The sequence below is a fragment of the Emericellopsis cladophorae genome (genome assembly GCF_022114955.1).
Source record: "Emericellopsis cladophorae strain MUM 19.33 chromosome Unknown NODE_67_length_117147_cov_119_048886, whole genome shotgun sequence".
In the NCBI taxonomy this organism is placed as follows: Eukaryota; Fungi; Ascomycota; class Sordariomycetes; order Hypocreales; family Bionectriaceae; genus Emericellopsis; species Emericellopsis cladophorae.
In genome coordinates this window covers 100,282-117,147 of record NW_026250992.1, presented here as the reverse complement: position 1 = coordinate 117,147, position 16,866 = coordinate 100,282, and the positions used below count along the sequence as shown (strand labels likewise).

Below are 16,866 nucleotides of genomic sequence, written 5' to 3'. Positions count from 1 at the left end.
GGATCCACGTAGTGGTTGCACGGGACATCTCTCAAGGAAGTTGTCAAGGTCTCACGCTGCCAAGGCAAACGTTACTTCAGCTAACATTCTGGAATATGGCAAGACTTCTCCGCGATGAGACTCTCACGACGCTCAATCGTCTGAAAGGTTCAATACTCGACAAGGGCTCTACTTCGGATCCACGTAGTGGTTGCACGGGACATCTCTCAAGGAAGTTGTCAAGGTCTCACGCTGCCAAGGCAAACGTTACTTTAGCTAACATTCTGGAATATGGCAAGACCAATGCCAGCTGAAGGATCATTCGAGACCTGCGCAGTCTGCGTCAACCAACTGCATACCACGCTGCCCACAGGAAAGGGGGATCGAGATGGGGCTGAATGGTGGTGGTCATCAATATCCAAACACGTTCTCCAAAGAGGACAGCACTTGCGCGTGCTGATAATGTGAGTCTGTCGTTTCATTCCGACCTGGGGACGAGCTGGCTGGTTCAGCCTCGGGTTGCTGACCCTTTAAGGGTATACGTACGATGCAAAAGCGGATATAATGTCGACTCCGCACACTGTACGTGGCATGTGCCGGGCTGTTCAAAAGGCGCACCCCCTCCCTTGCGCTCTGGGCTGTTGACTGGTTTGAGTCATGATTGCCAGGTAAGGTCCATATGCACGCACGTGGGTAGTTAGGTCTACCAAGTAAGAGGCTGTGAATGACAAATCTGACGTCTAGATGATCTGGGGGTCTGAGTTACTCACCAAGGAGCAACTCGGAGTCCCTCCAAAGTGCATAGATCACCGTCAGAAAAACTGTGACTTAGAAATAAAACAAGACACGCCGGTATCTTGGCCGTCTTTGATCATGAAGGCCAGAGGCCTGTCACAGAGAGGAAGCCACAAGTCCAGGATCACCTTAACTCGACGAACTTTTGCATTCGTTTATCACTTCGAAGAACCACGGGTCTCTGCTTGAGAAACTCCCAGTCTCCGAGTTTTCATTGACACAGATAGTAATGCGTGTCGATATTGGGAGCATGTTTTCCCCATAGAATGTAGCGAGCAATGTAGCAGGCCTCTGGGGCTTCAAAAGGCTCTTTACGATGCGGCTCTGGATAACTATACACAATGTCTCTAGAGCTTTGGCCGAGGTATATATACACGCGCGGGTTCGAATACGCTGCGGGAGCACTGCACATTGGGCGCGCCACTCGTCTACGCGATTGGAGGCTCTGTTTGTCTTGGACGTGTTCTCGAACAACTCGTGCCACAACCAGAGGATATAGCGGATGCTTATTTCCTAACGCGTAAATGTGCTCCACGGCTCAGCTGATCGCAACGAGACCATGCGTGTGTTCGTTTGTTTGTGGAAGGACTCCTGTATCGTCGTTTCTAGACTCTGCCTAGATTCGTTCGGGTGCAAGGTTCGTGGTGCTCTCCGCTGAAAGCAGTCATACGGCGTTCTTCATCTCCCTTCGTGGTCAGGTCGTCGAGCCGCGTCCGTGTTGTGTGGGCCCGTCGAAAGGGGTGGGATGGTAGGCATCAACATCGCGTCAAGGCATCATCGTGCTTTCATGGGCAGCCAGATAAAAAAAAAAAAAAGTGCTCAACAATGTCGGCTACTTCTTGATTCTGGTGAAGAAAGCGTCTACGAGCGAGGGTGGACTAACTGCCTGCGCAGTCCAGGCCACCTCGGGTTTTCCTCCCAATCTTCCGGGGCTAAGACACATAGGCGACACCGCGACTCTCCGAGTTACAGGCACCTCTAGGCAGACTGCCCGCACATCGATCGACAGTGTCCGTAGATGTCCTTGTTATCTCACAAGTGCATGAAGCGAGTCCCTGATCAAACGCGTCAAGCACGCATATCAAATCAACGTCTACATGTTGAACTCTATCACAGCTCCCGATTTGTGTGCGTGGTGCAGCAGTACCCTCTGTCTCAGCATTCGCAAGTCTCCTCAATTGCACAAGGCACACTGGATGGAACCCAAATATTAATTGACAAGGATTGGGCAACAAAATGCAGGGCGCAAGTAATAATATCACTCGCCACACGTCCGCGTGACACAAGGGGGTTGACCAATGACTAGGGTCATAAAATTTTACCTGCTTCTTTCAGTCGCTTGAGCTAACCTAACGGTGAAGAATTACTTGGATCAACATCGAAGCTGCTGCATCTTCACCATAACTTACCATGGGAGGCAGACATCTTGGCGGACGGAGACAAGTTGCAATGTCCCTGTGAGTCAGTGAACAGGTAGTGGCGTGTGGTTAATTGGATGATTTACATGTAGACTTATGAGCTGTCGAAGAGCAATCGCCTTATTGGGTATCTTCATGTCTTGGCTTATACTTTGGTGATGGAATCATGGACTTGGAAAACCAGACCCTCAATGTCAACCAGATTGGTGGGACTCCGGAGACGGACTCCGCAGCATCACAGTCCAGTGGAATGCTCTTCTGATACTGTGTTACTGTGTGGGACTCTCTAGCGAGGGTAAGTCGTGAGTCGCCGAGTCGGTGACTAGTTGACGCATGTCACAGTAGCGGCCCAGCGGTAGTCGCGTAGTCGTTCCCTGTTCAAGTACTGAGTATTATTGGCACATCGTTTCCTCAGCTTACGGGTGATGACCCTATTAATTACAGGCTGTTTTGCCCAAGTGAGTGACTGGGTATAACCGTATGATGAAGATGGCTAGCCACAAAGACAGCCGCTAAAGCCCCCCATGTCTAGGAGAGATGTTCGTAGAGCCGTAGGACGGCCATAAACTGTGCAAGCCCAGAGGCGTATTTAGGCTTCCTGCGCATCGCAGTACCGGTCCCAACGTCCAAGCAATCTCTTGGATAGGAAAGTAAGGTATTGAGTAATGGCGGTTTGAAATTTCAGTATCTGTCTCTGAGCAGAACAATTCCGTTCCTCTGTTCATGGCCATACGGAAGTACGATGCCCTTTGCTTCTGGTTTCGGAGCAGTGGCTCTGCTCTGTCTCGTCCGTGCGATCGGAGATCCCCCCAACCAGCCGTCCGATCGCGATCCCCTCGCAGCATGGAATCATCGCTTGAGACGGCGGTCCGTACGCGAAGAAAAAACTGCAAATAACATTGTCCTTCAATTCTTGACAGTTTCCAAATGTTCCTCGTGGAGCCAATTTGGTGCCAAAATCGGGTTTGGCCATATTGTCGGACACTGCCTCGTTGGCTCCGGCGGCTCGTCAAACGTTGATAGCACGGGCGCTGAGATCTCGATCCGACGTATAACACCACTACTGCAACGCCGGAGCCACACTGCCATTCTCTCTGTTAGATTTGATCCCTGAGACGGACCCTGAAAGACGTAAACATGGGACATGGGCTTGCGGTCTCGCCATCGCCCGGACGCCGGAGAGTATCTGCGAAAAATGCTTACAGAACGAGGATGCCGATCCGACTCGAGTCGACGGAGAAGACGTGTCCACATCTCTCCTGATATCAGCGTTTGCTGTCCCACGTATTAGGTATTTCGAGCCGCGGCGGGAGCGAGCAGGCCCCGTCTTGATAATGCCCCAGCGGCATTGTTCTACGCTGGCGGTACCTTTAAGAGATGCAAAAGCATCAACATTGGCAGGTCTTATGCAATGCCGAACACAACCAGATAGCACCTAGACCCCTGCGCTCAAACGTGCCTTCAAACGCAGCTTGCGGGTAAGTGACGATGTCGAATCATTCGTCAAGGAGCAGACAATGTTATGTGCCTGGCGACACGGTACACACGGCGTTGTCTCTACGACCCACGAGAGGGGGTCCGATGGCGATCCCAGAACAAAGTAGCAATGCGACCAGCGGCGAAGACAGGACCTAGCGCTATCATCTAGTCGAATCAAGCCTCGACTCCATTCTAAGCGTACCCAAGCGGTATATCCCTCGACGCGTCTGACAACCATAGGCAACAACAATTGCAGGCCGACAAACGCGCGCGGACGAGACGAACACGACCGAAAGAGAACACCCCGAGTCGAATAGAAGGCTTGCAATCGCAGCCAGTGCCATCCGCGAATTAATCGAGGCAGAGGGGGCCAACAAGATAGTACAGTCGCAAATCCTATCGGGCAGCGACGTACCACATAGCTCATCAGGCCAAGTCCCCGAATGAGACTACCCGCTATTGCAACGCTCTGGGACACTTGGCGTCTTCAACATCGAATATCGACTGTCTCCCTCCCCTGGCGATGAACGAACGCTAGAGTCATCACAGGCACGTCTTTGCACCAACTATGGCGAGCGTATCCAAGTGGCGCAATAATCAACTTGGGAGCAGCAAGCGACTTCTCAGAGAAAGAGCAGCCTCCAGGTCCCGAATAATGCCAGCAGAGGCCGACGTAACAGTTCACCAACAAGACGCCGCGTGACGGTACTCGATCGTGTACCAGAAAGAGGAGGCCACCACAATACTGGAAGCCTTACCTGAAAAATAGGGCAAACATGACGCTTCGAACTCTTTACATGGTGATTCTGGACGCGAACCTGCTCCAAGTTACAGGTCTCGACGTTTCCCAGGGCAACACACCATACGTGATCGGGAGGTGTGCTAAGATGCTGAATGACGAATTGTCGTGATGCTTGTCGGGATGCGCCCAAGCAGAAAAACACAGGTTTTATTTGGGTTATGCTCGAGCAGGGTCTGTGACGGAATTCAGTGCCCAAGCTGTCTCTAGAAGAAGGATAGCCGGACAGCAGTGGTCCTGGGAGGCTGTGGGGATCTTCATTGCGTCGGCATCAGGGACGATCACAGGCCAGGCGTGGCGATTGTGCCGCACGATGCAGCCAATGAGCTGATAGATGCTTCCCGTTCCCAAACGCTTTGTGTGGTTGTGTGTGCGAATGCCTTGGCTACTTACGACAGAACATCGTCAGCAGCCAACTGTCGTCGCCGCCCTAGGACCACGCCTTCGAATACAACTCGCAGTCATACTGCCGCACTCGCAATACACACATACTAGTCAGAAAAATGTCCGATCGACCGATCGAGATCCGGCGGTGCCCAAGTCCACCAGGACCGAAGTATTTGTACTCGCAACCAGGTGAGGCGTCACAATTCCACGAGAATGTGCCCTCTTACTTGCTTGATGCTGCAAGCCGCAAGCCCCACAGTTGCGACATTTCTTCGCGTACTTCTCCAACGGATGTGAGAGAAGCGCAATCGACCATTGGTGGCGAGAAAGAAGAGGGACATGCTGTCGAGAAGAATGACACAGAGCCGCAGGACAGCGTTCCGGCAACGCATAGCGAGGGATCATCGCCAACAAGATTCTTGCTGGTGGACGACAACGCAATCAATCTGAGAATCCTGGTCTCGTGCATGAACAAGCTCAATTGCCAGTACACGACGGCCACGAACGGTCAGGAGGCGGCTGATGCGTTCCGTGCGGACCCCAGGGCATATCGGTGCGTCTTTATGGATCCATCCATGCCGGTTTTGAATGGGTTCGATGCGACAAGGCAAATTCGCTCCCATGAGCACGAGCACGGTCTTGAGCCAACGATGGTGATTGGCATGTCTGCTGGTTATTCCAGCGAAGAGGGAGAGGCGGCACGAAGTAGCGGGATCAGCATGTACCTGCGCAAGCCTCTGAGGCTTCAAAAAGTGCAGGCCATCTTGGAAGAGACTGGCATGTTGTAGTGAGGAATATGGACGTGGTGAGGCGACTGAACTGGAGTTCCCTATGGGAGGGTGGCGAGGCGCAGGAGCTCACGCGCCACGGGTTGGAAAGTATCATGGTGATGGTATAATGACGTGTAACCACTTGCGATATGTTATTTGGGTGTTCCAGATTCGATTCAGTGAGGCGGGAGGTTGCGCTGGTATTACGGGTGATGCTGCATGAGCATGAGATGCTCTCCGCTCACGTTGGTCGAGTGTAGTTGAAATAGAGCTTGATGGCTGGCAAGCCACAAACAAGGGACATGGACCAGGCGCATAGCAATCTGCGCCGCCCGCATCATGGACACTGTATTTCTCACTGCAATTTTGAGACGCCGTGATGCGAATTGTTGCATTCATTGTGGCTGCCGCTGCTGCTATGGTATGGCTTCCAATTACTGTGTCTCAAGTAAGTGCTGTGGATGATGACAGATCACTGGGACTCAGCAGGTGAGGTGGGCGGACCAGTATGATTGGAGGTACAGGTACGTACCTACAGAAGGAGCCTCGATCCGCACCACACCGGATTTCTACAGGATTTCGATTGTTTGAATTCGAATCCGGTCGCGGCAGGCAGCACCTGGTCTCGTCTCCACTCATCCCACTGATGAGGAATCACTCGCCACCGAGTCATGACATGCGGAGTCTCCTGGCAACGCTCGAACTCTTGATCAATGATCACCCATCATCTCGAATCCAGACCACCATACATCATCGCGGCGCGAGACGAGACCGCACCCCTATGCCCCGTGTACATGGCGTGCCTTGACCAGGCTCTCTGCTCGTTGGCAGCCGTACCACCCAGTACCGCATCATGTCAGCCAAGGTGCGGCTGCGCACTGTTCTGTAGTAGACGTGGATTGGAACCATATCACTCGGGCGCACACTCGCGTTGTCTGGTCTCTTACTCCCCGCGGCCTGTCAGCAGCGCCAGGGCCACCATCCACGGGTCGAATGAAGACCCTCAAGCAGCGCGCTTCGCATGACTCGCGCCTGCGACTACTGCCACAGGCGATCTGTACGCTGCCATCCTGGTGGGAAGTGCCGAAACTGTCTTGACTTTGGCCTGGATTGCCTGTACCAGCGCGAGGTCAAGAAGCGCGGCGCGCCCGCCAGGGGCAAGGACGGCGAGGACACGGTTGCTGGCGTCTCGCCCAACGACGACCACTGTCCGCTTAGCAACGGCTCATCGAGGAGCGGCAACGCGTGTAGGTACGGGGGCACGTTGCAGCCAGTGGCAACGGGAGATTCCCCATGGCAGGATCATGTCGCTGGTCGGGTTGTACTTTGAGATTGGCTACCCGATACTCCCCTTCTTCCACCAGCCATTCTCCCCCCGTCGCGTGCAAAATGGTGAATATCACCGGGACAGGCTCTTCCACGCCGTGACAATGGCTGTCTGCGCGCTTGTGTCAGGGAGTGACATGTTCCTCGAGAGCGGCCAGCTGGAGGATATTCCACACTCTCTTCGGGACATTCAATGCGACATTCCGTACAATCCGCGGGAGGACCTTATGAAGATGGTGATGAACAACAGCTCAGAAGAGAAGGAAGATGATGAGTTCTCTATCTGAAGAACATGCTGATGCTATCGAAAAGAAAGGAAGAACGCGATAGCGCGAAGATGCTGCCTTTGAGGGCAGCTGTGGGCCGAATGTGTGGCTGACTAATCAAGGCAAACCTGCCTGACAAACAACAGACCTGTACGGTTTCCAGGCGGCTGAACATCATCGCGACGACCGAACTCCTGAGCATGGTCCTCTTCCCGTCAACGAGGACACCTCGACGCTGGACCAGTGCTGCGTCAGTGCAAACAAGATTATCGACAAGTTCAAGATCATCCCCCAAGGGCTTCCAAATAGCCATCAGCGCCCCGCTGCTGCACCACCTCGCGGCGATAGGCGACGTGCTTGGCCGGTCGAGCCTGCAATTATGAGGAACACGGACTTTCAGGAGGGCATTGCGCAGTACGCCAATGTGAGCAGCGTTCTGCGTTGTCACGCGGGTCTGCTCGAGAACCTCGAGAGCGTGCTCAAGGGCCGCCGCTTGACGGAGCGTCTGGAGGAGCAGGCCCCCGGCATCGAGGAGCACATCCGTGTCATGCAGCGGCGACAGGAGCAGAAGTAAGCTACGAGTGCCGCGGCGACCATGAGCACGTTCAAGCGGCCGCCCGTGTACGATGATGCGCAGGCGCAGCTGCAGCAGGAGGCTCTGCATCATCACCAACAGCTGCAACTGCAACAGCAACGCCATCACCATCAAAAACAACAGCCGCCGCCCCAGATGATGCCGCCAATGTCGTACAGTCCCACGCCTCTCGATGAGACTACGTACATGGGGGTGCAGTGGGAGGATCATACGAGCTGGGACCCCCAGCTCTTTACGCAGATCATGCCGGGCTGGGGGCTGATTTAGTACTTTGGCAACATGCAGTATTGAAATGTTCATGTCGGCGCAGAAGAAAAGTATTGAATGAAGATCATCAGCTGTTGTGTATTGCCATTATAGCCTACTTTCTAATCATCTAATACACAGGCCCATCACGTCTTGTTGTCAAACACCTTTCCGTCGACATAGTTGACAATCTCTCTCACAAGATTGATATGATTCCGACCACTGGCATAGGTCATACACTTTTCCATGACGTGGCGGTAATTCGTCCGGGGCTCACCTTGCCAAGGACTTCCTCCTACCTAACCTCGACGCGGTTCGGAACGGGAATGCTGCGGCCAACCATGGTCTCCGTGCCCTGCCACGCGAGCAAAATGGCTCCCTTGGTCCCGGCGGGGATATCTGCCTCGTCGAGCAGAACGATGCTTGTATCGGGAAAGACCGCCTACATATACTCCGTGACATTGGGGTCGTAGGCGCCTCCACCACACATGTAGATTTCAACCAGTGGTCCGTACGCAGTGGGCATATAGCTGTGTTAATGCTCGACAATGGCCTAGACGGTGATGCATGCGGGTGATGGTGGCCACAATGTCGTTTGGCGTGAGGCCCTTGGCAAGACCTCGCTTGATGAGCTCGTAGGCAATGGTGTCCCGGAAGACCCCGCGGCCTGTTGTCCTAAAAAGCTCCTTCCGGCAGTAGGGGTGCTGTCCACCCTACCGGCCTTGCCCATGGCGCCGTCTTTATGGTACTCTTGTTCACCGTTGGTGAAATATCGGACAGCGGCGTCAATGAAGACGTTGCCGGGGCCCATGTCAAAGTCGAAGAACTCGTCGTTGAGTTTTCCGTTCACGTCGGGCAGGATGAAGCAGACATTGGCTACACCGCCAATATTCTGGCAGGCGCGCAGCTTGGTAGGGTGATGGAGAACGAGAGCGTCGAAGAAGGCAATGAGCGGCGCGCGCCCTGACGGCCAGCCGCTTGGTCTGACACCCTGAAATCCGTGACTGTGGTGATGCCCGTTCGCGCAGCGAGAAAGCACCCCTCGGCCATGGTCAGTGCAAAGCGTGTCTGGCTCTACTCGGGCATGCTCAGCAGCCAGATGGTGTGTCCGTGGGAGCCAATGGCGTCCGCGGTGATTTGGGCGTCGACGTTGTTCTTCTTGCAGAACAACCTGACGGCATCGAAAAAGGCCTCACGCAGGGGAACGTTGACCTCGGAGAGCTTCTCTGGGGTGGTGGTGTTGTGCAGAATCATGTTCATGACGTGCGTCTTGATGGTCGGCTCGAGCGGCTCCTCGTCGTAGGCGATGAGTGCAAATTGCAGGGGGTCTTGGGGTGTTTGTGGGCTGAAAGGACAGAGTGCGCAGTCGATGCCGTCCATGGATGTGCCCGAGTTGAAGCCTAGGACAGTGGTGTCTAGTGCCTGCCCGGCTGTGGGAGAGAGGTCATTGATTGAGCCCATGGCTGGTATGTGTGTTGGAGCCTCTGTGATGTGAGTTCAGTCCTGGGTATGACGAGTGCGAAGAGGATAGGGAAAAAAAAGTCGAAGATGGTTTCCTGGAGTCGAGGTTGAGGATCTGGGCCCTTGAAGGCTTTGGGACTGTCGCGTACAGCGAGACCGCTTACTTGTTCCATATCCTCAGAGCCCACATGTAGAGGATCCTGGAGCTCCGGGGAAGAAGAGGCGCATCATTCTCCAATGAAATTTAACAGTTTTCGCGCTCTTGATGATGAGAGACGGAAAATCGAAGTCTGCAAGCTTAATAGGCCGTTGGAGAACATGTGCAATCTGGACATGCCGCCCACAGCCCCCCTTAATCTGGGACCCTATCATTACCCCTGGCGCCCTTCATCTTCCAATCGGATGAGCTATGTGAGTGCTTCAATGCCTAAACGCTTGTTCAGGGTCCGAAACGGACCAGTCTCGTGGTCAAGCCGGCCTCGACGATCAACGATTTGCGCGGCAATTGCTATGGAAAGCACTTAAAGCATTTAAGCTTTTGAGCAAGCCCTTTTTTTGGCGCTCGAGTCGTGCTGCTTCCATAATAGGAGATCCTGGATATTTAAGTGAGCGTTTTAGGTGTTCAAGCTGCCTGTGGGCAATAAAGGGAGATGTTAGTATTGGCGTCGACACGTAGTGCCATATTAGGCTAGCATAATCCAGATTTCTATTTGTTTGTACGAATCATAAAATTCTCTGAGAAGGAAAGATGATATATATCGACTGCTCATAAGTTTCACTGTGTACATATAACTTCTGCCGCGGCTCAGATTGAGGAGTCTTTGGCGAAGATGAGTGTTGGCGGGAACTACAGCAGCGCGAATGCGCTGAGGAAGATCCATCATGTCCGGGCCTAAATGATGTACAATGCGACTGAAAGCCTGACTAGCTCGATTCTAACGAGTAATCATTGTCGACGGCCCACCCTTAAACTACTGTCGTTACGACCGAACTCATGGCCGGACTCCTGTCATCAACCAATACATGGGGCTGACAGGACGGGCAAGTATCACGCTGGGCACTATACGTTCAAGGCTAGATCTCATTTGGGTTAACCGGGGTCAGGAGTTCCACTTTCTTAGTTCTCCTGGGCTGGCCATCGTGGATGCACTACGTACCCCGGAAATGTAGACCTCGACGTTCCACAACTCCGGATCCCAGCCCAAATTGTTACCCCGTAGTGACGGTTGACAAGTCGCACAAACCCCACAGTCAAGTAACACTGAAGTGAGTTAATTGTAAAGGCCAATATCGGGACAGTCAATACCTAGTCCATCATCATCTCCAACGTCGAGGCCATCAACATCCTGCACGGGCTGTGTCTATAAAGGCAGCACGTGCCACGCAACCCTTCCCATGTAATTTCTAGAGTATCAACCGCAGAGGTTTGGAGGTTTCTCCCCATCACACTCTTGCTCACACTCATCTTCCGCTGCAGAAAGCCTGTGCTCCTGAAGAGCAACCCAACACATCATGGCTATCTAAGTCTGGCACTAAGTGCTCGACAAGCTACTGCTGATCCTGATGAGCGTCGTCGCTGCCACGGCCCTCGTCTTCAAAGGTAGCTTCTCTCGTGACTCTCTCAACCGCCCTTGCTGATCCCCCTTTTCCAGGCTATAATCGAGGTGTCCTCGGCAACGTGAGCTCCACACCAGTATCCATCAAGATGACCAAAATCAGCGCAGACGGGGTGGTCACCAATTCCACCGAGCAGGGTGGCCTCGCAGCACCGTACTAAGTTGGCGGCATATGCAGCTGCTTCAGTGGCGGTACGTGCTCCTCCCCTGGGGACGACACAGTATGGAAGACTGACCAAGCAATACCAGGCTGGGTGGGTGACAGGATCGTTCGTACGCGTGGCGTCCTCTCCGGCACTGCTTTTGGCCTCCAAAGCGGGGCCGTCGTGGCAGGCAACGTGAACAGAAACATGTTCATCGGGGCGCGCGTCATCGCTGGGCTGCGTATTGGTTTCATCAACGCCATTGTGCCCCCAGGGTCAGTGAGCTATCACAGGCCCACGGCTGATGCTCCAGCTTCTCAATCGTCTTCATGGCCAAAGTACCTCGGTGCCGTGATCGCGTACTGGATCAACTTTGGTATGCCTTCTACCAACGACGAAATTCGCTGGCGCTTCCGACTCGGGTAGGTGATCATCCCCTTGCTCCCTGTCGACGCGTGCATCCCTTTTTGCTAGAGTCGCTGCGATGGCTCATTGTCAACGGGAAGAGGGAGCAGTCCATTGCTATTCTGTGCAAGCTGCGCGGCGAACTGGCGGCTAGCGACCCCCTCCCGTATTGTCATGGAGGTGGAGCAGCTGGACGCAATTGTTGGGAGTACACATCACAAAGAAACGACCTTATCAATATCTTCCTCGCGGGTCGATACTCGGAGAACCTGAATCTTGGTCGACGTGCCGGCATGGGCTTCCTCCTTCCCTGGATTCAGCAGTGGACGGGTATCCTCGCCATTGCTGGCTGGTCGACCACTCTCTTCCAAGTCGCCGGCTTCAGCTCGTACAAGTCGCTGTGGATTTCAGGGCTGGTCAACACCTTGGCATCCCGGGAACGACAGAGGCTCTCTTGTTCATCGACCGCGGCAGCTATATTAAGTCGCTGCTAGTCTCTTTCGTCACCTGGATCTACGGTACAGAAATCTGGCCGCGGAAGATCCGCCCCAAAGTGTACAGCTTCACCATCTTCGGCTGGCCTGCTGGCTGTTGCATGACGCAGTTTGTCATCCCGATCATCCTCAACCGTCTGGGCTGGGGGACCTTTGCCTTCTTTGGCGCCATGAACGCTGTGGCCCTGCCCATCGTCTACCTGTTCTATCCTGATATGTACCATATACACTACGAGATATATGCCGATCCTATTCATTCTTCGTTAGAAATGCCTTGAAATTTCACGATGGTCTTGAAAGCTCACTCGCTCCTGTGTCTGTGGCCTGTTCGTGCTAGAAGCGACTGGTAGTCTCGCCTAAATTTCACCCCATGCACACCTCTGAACCACCACCATCTCTGTCCTACGGAGTACTGTGTGGCCTATGGGCCAGGTTTTGCAAAGCTCTCCCTAGTGATCCTATGGGGAATAATGTCTCTCAGTCACTACCCATGGCTGCATTCACGATCATGAGTGTCGACTTCTCCCCAAGCCTCATCATCAGCTCATGTAAGTCATTCATCCGTCACATCGACATTCACCCTTGCCTTCAACCATATATTGCCGAGGTAAACCATTCTTCTCCTTTAAAGCCACCTCACAAGAAGGCGTCCCATACGAGGATACAAGCGTTGCAGCTTCGAAAGTTTAACCTTCATCCAGGTCACCAGGGTGTCTCCGCTCCACGCAGGTAGGTAACTACACGGAAGCATTTCATCCGTTCCATGCCTTCAGCCCATTCTTCATTCATACACAAAAATACAGCATAGGGAACAGGATACCAGGGCGTGTTCATTCGGAAGAGGTGTCCTCCGTGACCTTCGTTGCTGCCCACGCAGCCACTGGGAAACCCGTTGACGCCGCTCCATGCGCTACCCAAGAGCCAGTCTGAGCAACGCGCTATGCCCGCTGAGTCGTCAGCGCATGGCCGGCCTGCCGAGGACGCCCGGGACATGGACCCATTCTACCTTGAGCACCTCGTGCCTCGTTTTGGCCATGACGCTGGCGCCATGGCTAACTTCAAGCGGCGACATCGGGAAGCGGAACTCGCGCACGGAAAGAAGAAGCGTCCAGAGGACAAGCAAACGCGGAAGATCAAGCGAAAGCGAGCAGACAGCAGCCCCGAACCAAGCCAGAGTGAAGACGACGGTGACGGAGAGCAAGTCGAAGCACTCGTGAGGAAGCACGTGAGCTCAAAGCGGAGAGCTTTTCCAAGTACGGCCGCTCAAACCCAACGCATGTAAGTTTGAAGCTGGTCTGTCTCCCAGCAACGTTTCCCCGGACTAACGAATGATAGTGTCGACCTCATCAGAACTGACTTTCCCATGGTCCCGGCGCATTATGTTGGCGAACTTGCGACAGAGCACGATTATTCCCTCTTCTCAGCGTACCTCGACTTGGACCACATGGTTTCGACCTGGCACGAACATCCTCTGAAGTCTTGGAACTTGCAATTCGCACCGCAGGACGTTCCACGCCCAGATCCCGACCTTCCCATCAACGAAGCGACACTGGAAGTTTATACTCTGCCCTTGGACGACGCTATCGCAGCCCTTTTGAGGGGAATCAATGAGGCGAGGACTATTTGTCTGTTGCGCCGACTATATAAGGCCAGATCAGCAACTCCAACACAAGACACACAGCCGGCGATCGACACGGGGATAGAGGACGACATGCAGCTCAAGGACGGCGAGACGTTCCAGTGTGAATGTTGCTTTGACGAATTTGCGATTGCGTCGATGGTCCATTGCAACGGCGAGGTGGTACACGTGAGTGCGCACGCCTTCCGAGGCATATTGTTCCGAGTGATGGCTGACATGCAAAGTTCGTTTGTATTAGTTGTGCCCGACGGAATGCCGAAATGCAAATTGGCCTTTCGAGACATGCTCTTCACTGCTTATCAAGTGATCAGTGTCAAGGCGGTTTTGACGAAAGCCAACGTCGGTTATTCCTCGATGAAAACCTGACCAAAGTCCTGGGTCGCATCGAATGGAGCGCGTCGCTGCTGGCGGCTGGTATCGCGGACCTGGCAACCTGCCCATTCTGCGACTATGCCGCGGAATATCCGCCCGTTGACGAGGCCACCGTCTTCCAATGCGAAGCGCCAAATTGCCGGAAGCGGTCGTGTCGCATTTGTAACAAGGACGATCACCAGCCCGAACGTTGCGAGGCCGAGTATACGAACGCCGACCTCGCGGCACGAAGGAAGATCGAAGAGGCGAGGACGCAAGCGCTGATCCGCAAATGCAATAAATGCAGGACCCCCTTTATCAAAGACACCGGGTGCAACAGAATGCATTGCACAAAATGTGGAAACCAACAATGCTACCTCTGCAGCGCGTCATTGAGAGACTACTCTCACTTTGGACACGGATCCTCTCAATGTATCCTGTGGGACGAGAATGTGCAGGGTCGGCACGACGCCGCCGTTGAAGCTGCCGAAATAAAGGCCTGTGCGAGGGTATTGGCCGAGACCAAGGGCAGCATTAGCGAGGATAAGCTCAAGATCAACATGGCGAAAGCCGTTCAGGACGATGATGAAAGGAGGCGCATCAGGACACAGAGACTTTTTGTCCACGACCCATTCCTCATGTGGGCACACGTAGAGAATCCAGCCGTACAAGCTCGACCGATACAACCGGCGCGGCCTGCTGAGGTCATGAACGGAGCAGTGCCGGTGGTAGCAGGAGATGGTGGCCCAAGGGCCCAAGTGCATCAGATGAACGCACTGGGTTGGGCAGGGCTCGCGCCGCCGCCAGCGTTTGACCAAGCGAATAGAAGACCTCGTTTGGGGGATGGCTTTGATGGTCTAGGCGTGTGGAATCCTCGGCAACAGAGGCAGCAGCGGCAACAGTATCAACAAAATCAAGCACCAGCACCAGCACCGGCGCCGGCCCAAATGGACATGGGCAACCAACCTCCGAGGCGGAAGCAGCAACAACACCTTCCGCGGCGACAGCAACAGCCGGTGCAAGAGGAGTTTTTGCGGTATCAGCAGCTTGTTCTTGCGCAGCGGCAACTGCAACAGCAGCAAGATCGAGACCGGCACCGACAACAACGACAGGAACTGCAACAGCAGCAAGCTCGGCCTCTTTTCATGCCTACCCCTGCTCTCCGGCTTCAATCAGAGCAGGAAAGAAACGAGGAACGCCGCGCATTGGCGCAACAGCAAAGACACGGGGCTCCAGGCGCGGAGGAGCAGCCAGATCCCCGACAGCCACAAAGACCTAACCGACAAGCGCCCCAGGCGCAAGATGCCCGCTTCCGAAATCATTTGCACGGTGTGGCGCGTGCGGTTGAGGGACGCTTTAGGGGGGCACGAGGGCTCTTTGCTAGGGGCCAGCGGCAATTGGCGATTGGGCAACCTCATGAAGCGAATGTAAATGGGCGACGGCAGGCTGACATGGGTGGTACCGTTGAGGAGGGTGTCCGACAGGCGCGGGCAGCGGGTCAGGGTCCCTTTGCCATACGTGCTCCAGAGTCGGGCAACAAGCGTTCGAGACCGGGCTAAGATCGCAAGGGGACAAAGTAATGAATAGCGCGGAAGCTACGCAAGGACGATTAGATGCGTTGGACAGGTTGCATATAGCTTTGTCTGGAATTTGGGCGCGACATGTGATGAGGACCAGGGGGCATCGTCGTTTTTATGGCGGAAATGATTTGTACGCAATTTATATCAAGTGGTGCAAAGCGCTTGTGTCGTCGTGAGGTGACTTAGCGGCTTTGTGGCATCATTGACATCGAAGAATTCGAGTGTCGTGGCTCGGAAACCGCAGTGCTTGAGTCGAGCTCAATCGCTTCGCGGTGGGCGTATCGGTGGTTCGTAATACCGCATTCGATGGCATGACATCCTGCCTCGCATGGGGCAGCGGCCAACATTGGGTTCGTTGCAAAATCGCGACTGAGAGTCCACTGATTCATCTTTTCTTGCCAAACTTCTCGTGCCATTTGCCCTTGGCCGACAGAGGCGCAGCTTGCCCTTCCGGCTTGTCCTCCTTGACCGCGTCCAATTCCACGATTTCGTGCACGGTGGACATGGCTGCCAGCCCATTGTCGCCGTGGGGCCGCATCAGTATAAGCGCGTTCGACGTGTTCTTCTGCCTGAGCGCCCAGGCTTTGCCGCCCGCTTTTAGGAGAGCTGAATCGTCACCCGTCTCGAGCTTGAGTGGTGGAGGCGCCTCGGGCGACTCGAGAATGGATTGAAGGTCGGGAGGGAGTTCGAGGAGGCGGTAGCCGGCGTCAGTGGGAAAGTTGTAGACCGGTATTCCAGACGATTGGGACATGTCTACTCGCTTTGGCTTGCCGCTTCACAGCAATGGGACCTCTGAATCACAATTGATGATGGTCGTGGAGGATGTGAGTTATCAATATCGTATCATGAGGGGCAGCAGCAATCAGCATCTCTCCAAGACGCGCCTGCCCTGCTTGTGCTTAAAGGTGGAGCAGCCTTGGCTTGGCCTGACCGCTTTCCCGCTCGATGATCTGCGACTTGGGTGCGACCTTGCATTCCTTGGTGCAAAAGTCGATTAGCAACACCTACCTACACCTGTACGTGGAGATTCATCCAATTCGCCTCTTTCTTACGGCTGCTTTTCGTTTAAAAAATTTCCTCGTGGTTGTTCTTTCTCGGTGCTAGCGTGCGCTCAGAC

The 16,866-nt window shown here is 54.2% G+C and overlaps 5 protein-coding genes across 5 annotated transcripts; 3 read left to right on the top strand and 2 right to left on the bottom strand.

The window, feature by feature from the left end:
* Positions 1 to 6,648: 6,648 nt before the first annotated feature.
* J7T54_000396 (Transcriptional activator protein-like protein) lies at positions 6,649 to 7,793 on the top strand (the record flags this gene model as incomplete). The annotated part of the gene is made up of 2 exons (XM_051509707.1): positions 6,649 to 6,874; positions 7,366 to 7,793. The coding sequence occupies 2 exons, from the start codon at positions 6,649 to 6,651 to the stop codon at positions 7,791 to 7,793; spliced, it is 654 nt and encodes a 217-aa protein (XP_051359356.1).
* Positions 7,794 to 7,814: 21 nt separating this feature from the next.
* Positions 7,815 to 8,081, top strand: J7T54_000395 (uncharacterized protein; the record flags this gene model as incomplete). The annotated part of the gene is made up of 1 exon (XM_051509706.1): positions 7,815 to 8,081. The coding sequence occupies one exon, from the start codon at positions 7,815 to 7,817 to the stop codon at positions 8,079 to 8,081; it is 267 nt and encodes an 88-aa protein (XP_051359355.1).
* Positions 8,082 to 8,206: 125 nt separating this feature from the next.
* On the bottom strand, positions 8,207 to 9,521 carry J7T54_000394 (Anhydro-N-acetylmuramic acid kinase; the record flags this gene model as incomplete). Its single annotated transcript, XM_051509705.1, has 5 exons — positions 8,207 to 8,282; positions 8,360 to 8,502; positions 8,576 to 8,727; positions 8,778 to 9,064; positions 9,139 to 9,521. The coding sequence occupies 5 exons, from the start codon at positions 9,519 to 9,521 to the stop codon at positions 8,207 to 8,209; spliced, it is 1,041 nt and encodes a 346-aa protein (XP_051359354.1).
* A 1,563-nt stretch (positions 9,522 to 11,084) lies between these two features.
* On the top strand, positions 11,085 to 15,600 carry J7T54_000393 (sugar transport STP1; the record flags this gene model as incomplete). The annotated part of the gene is made up of 10 exons (XM_051509704.1): positions 11,085 to 11,121; positions 11,174 to 11,275; positions 11,387 to 11,702; positions 11,909 to 12,079; positions 12,160 to 12,396; positions 12,881 to 12,908; positions 13,057 to 13,457; positions 13,515 to 13,986; positions 14,130 to 14,809; positions 15,054 to 15,600. The coding sequence occupies 10 exons, from the start codon at positions 11,085 to 11,087 to the stop codon at positions 15,598 to 15,600; spliced, it is 2,991 nt and encodes a 996-aa protein (XP_051359353.1).
* A 534-nt stretch (positions 15,601 to 16,134) lies between these two features.
* On the bottom strand, positions 16,135 to 16,500 carry J7T54_000392 (uncharacterized protein; the record flags this gene model as incomplete). The annotated part of the gene is made up of 1 exon (XM_051509703.1): positions 16,135 to 16,500. One exon carries the CDS (start codon positions 16,498 to 16,500, stop codon positions 16,135 to 16,137), a length of 366 nt encoding a protein of 121 aa, XP_051359352.1.
* Positions 16,501 to 16,866: the final 366 nt, after the last annotated feature.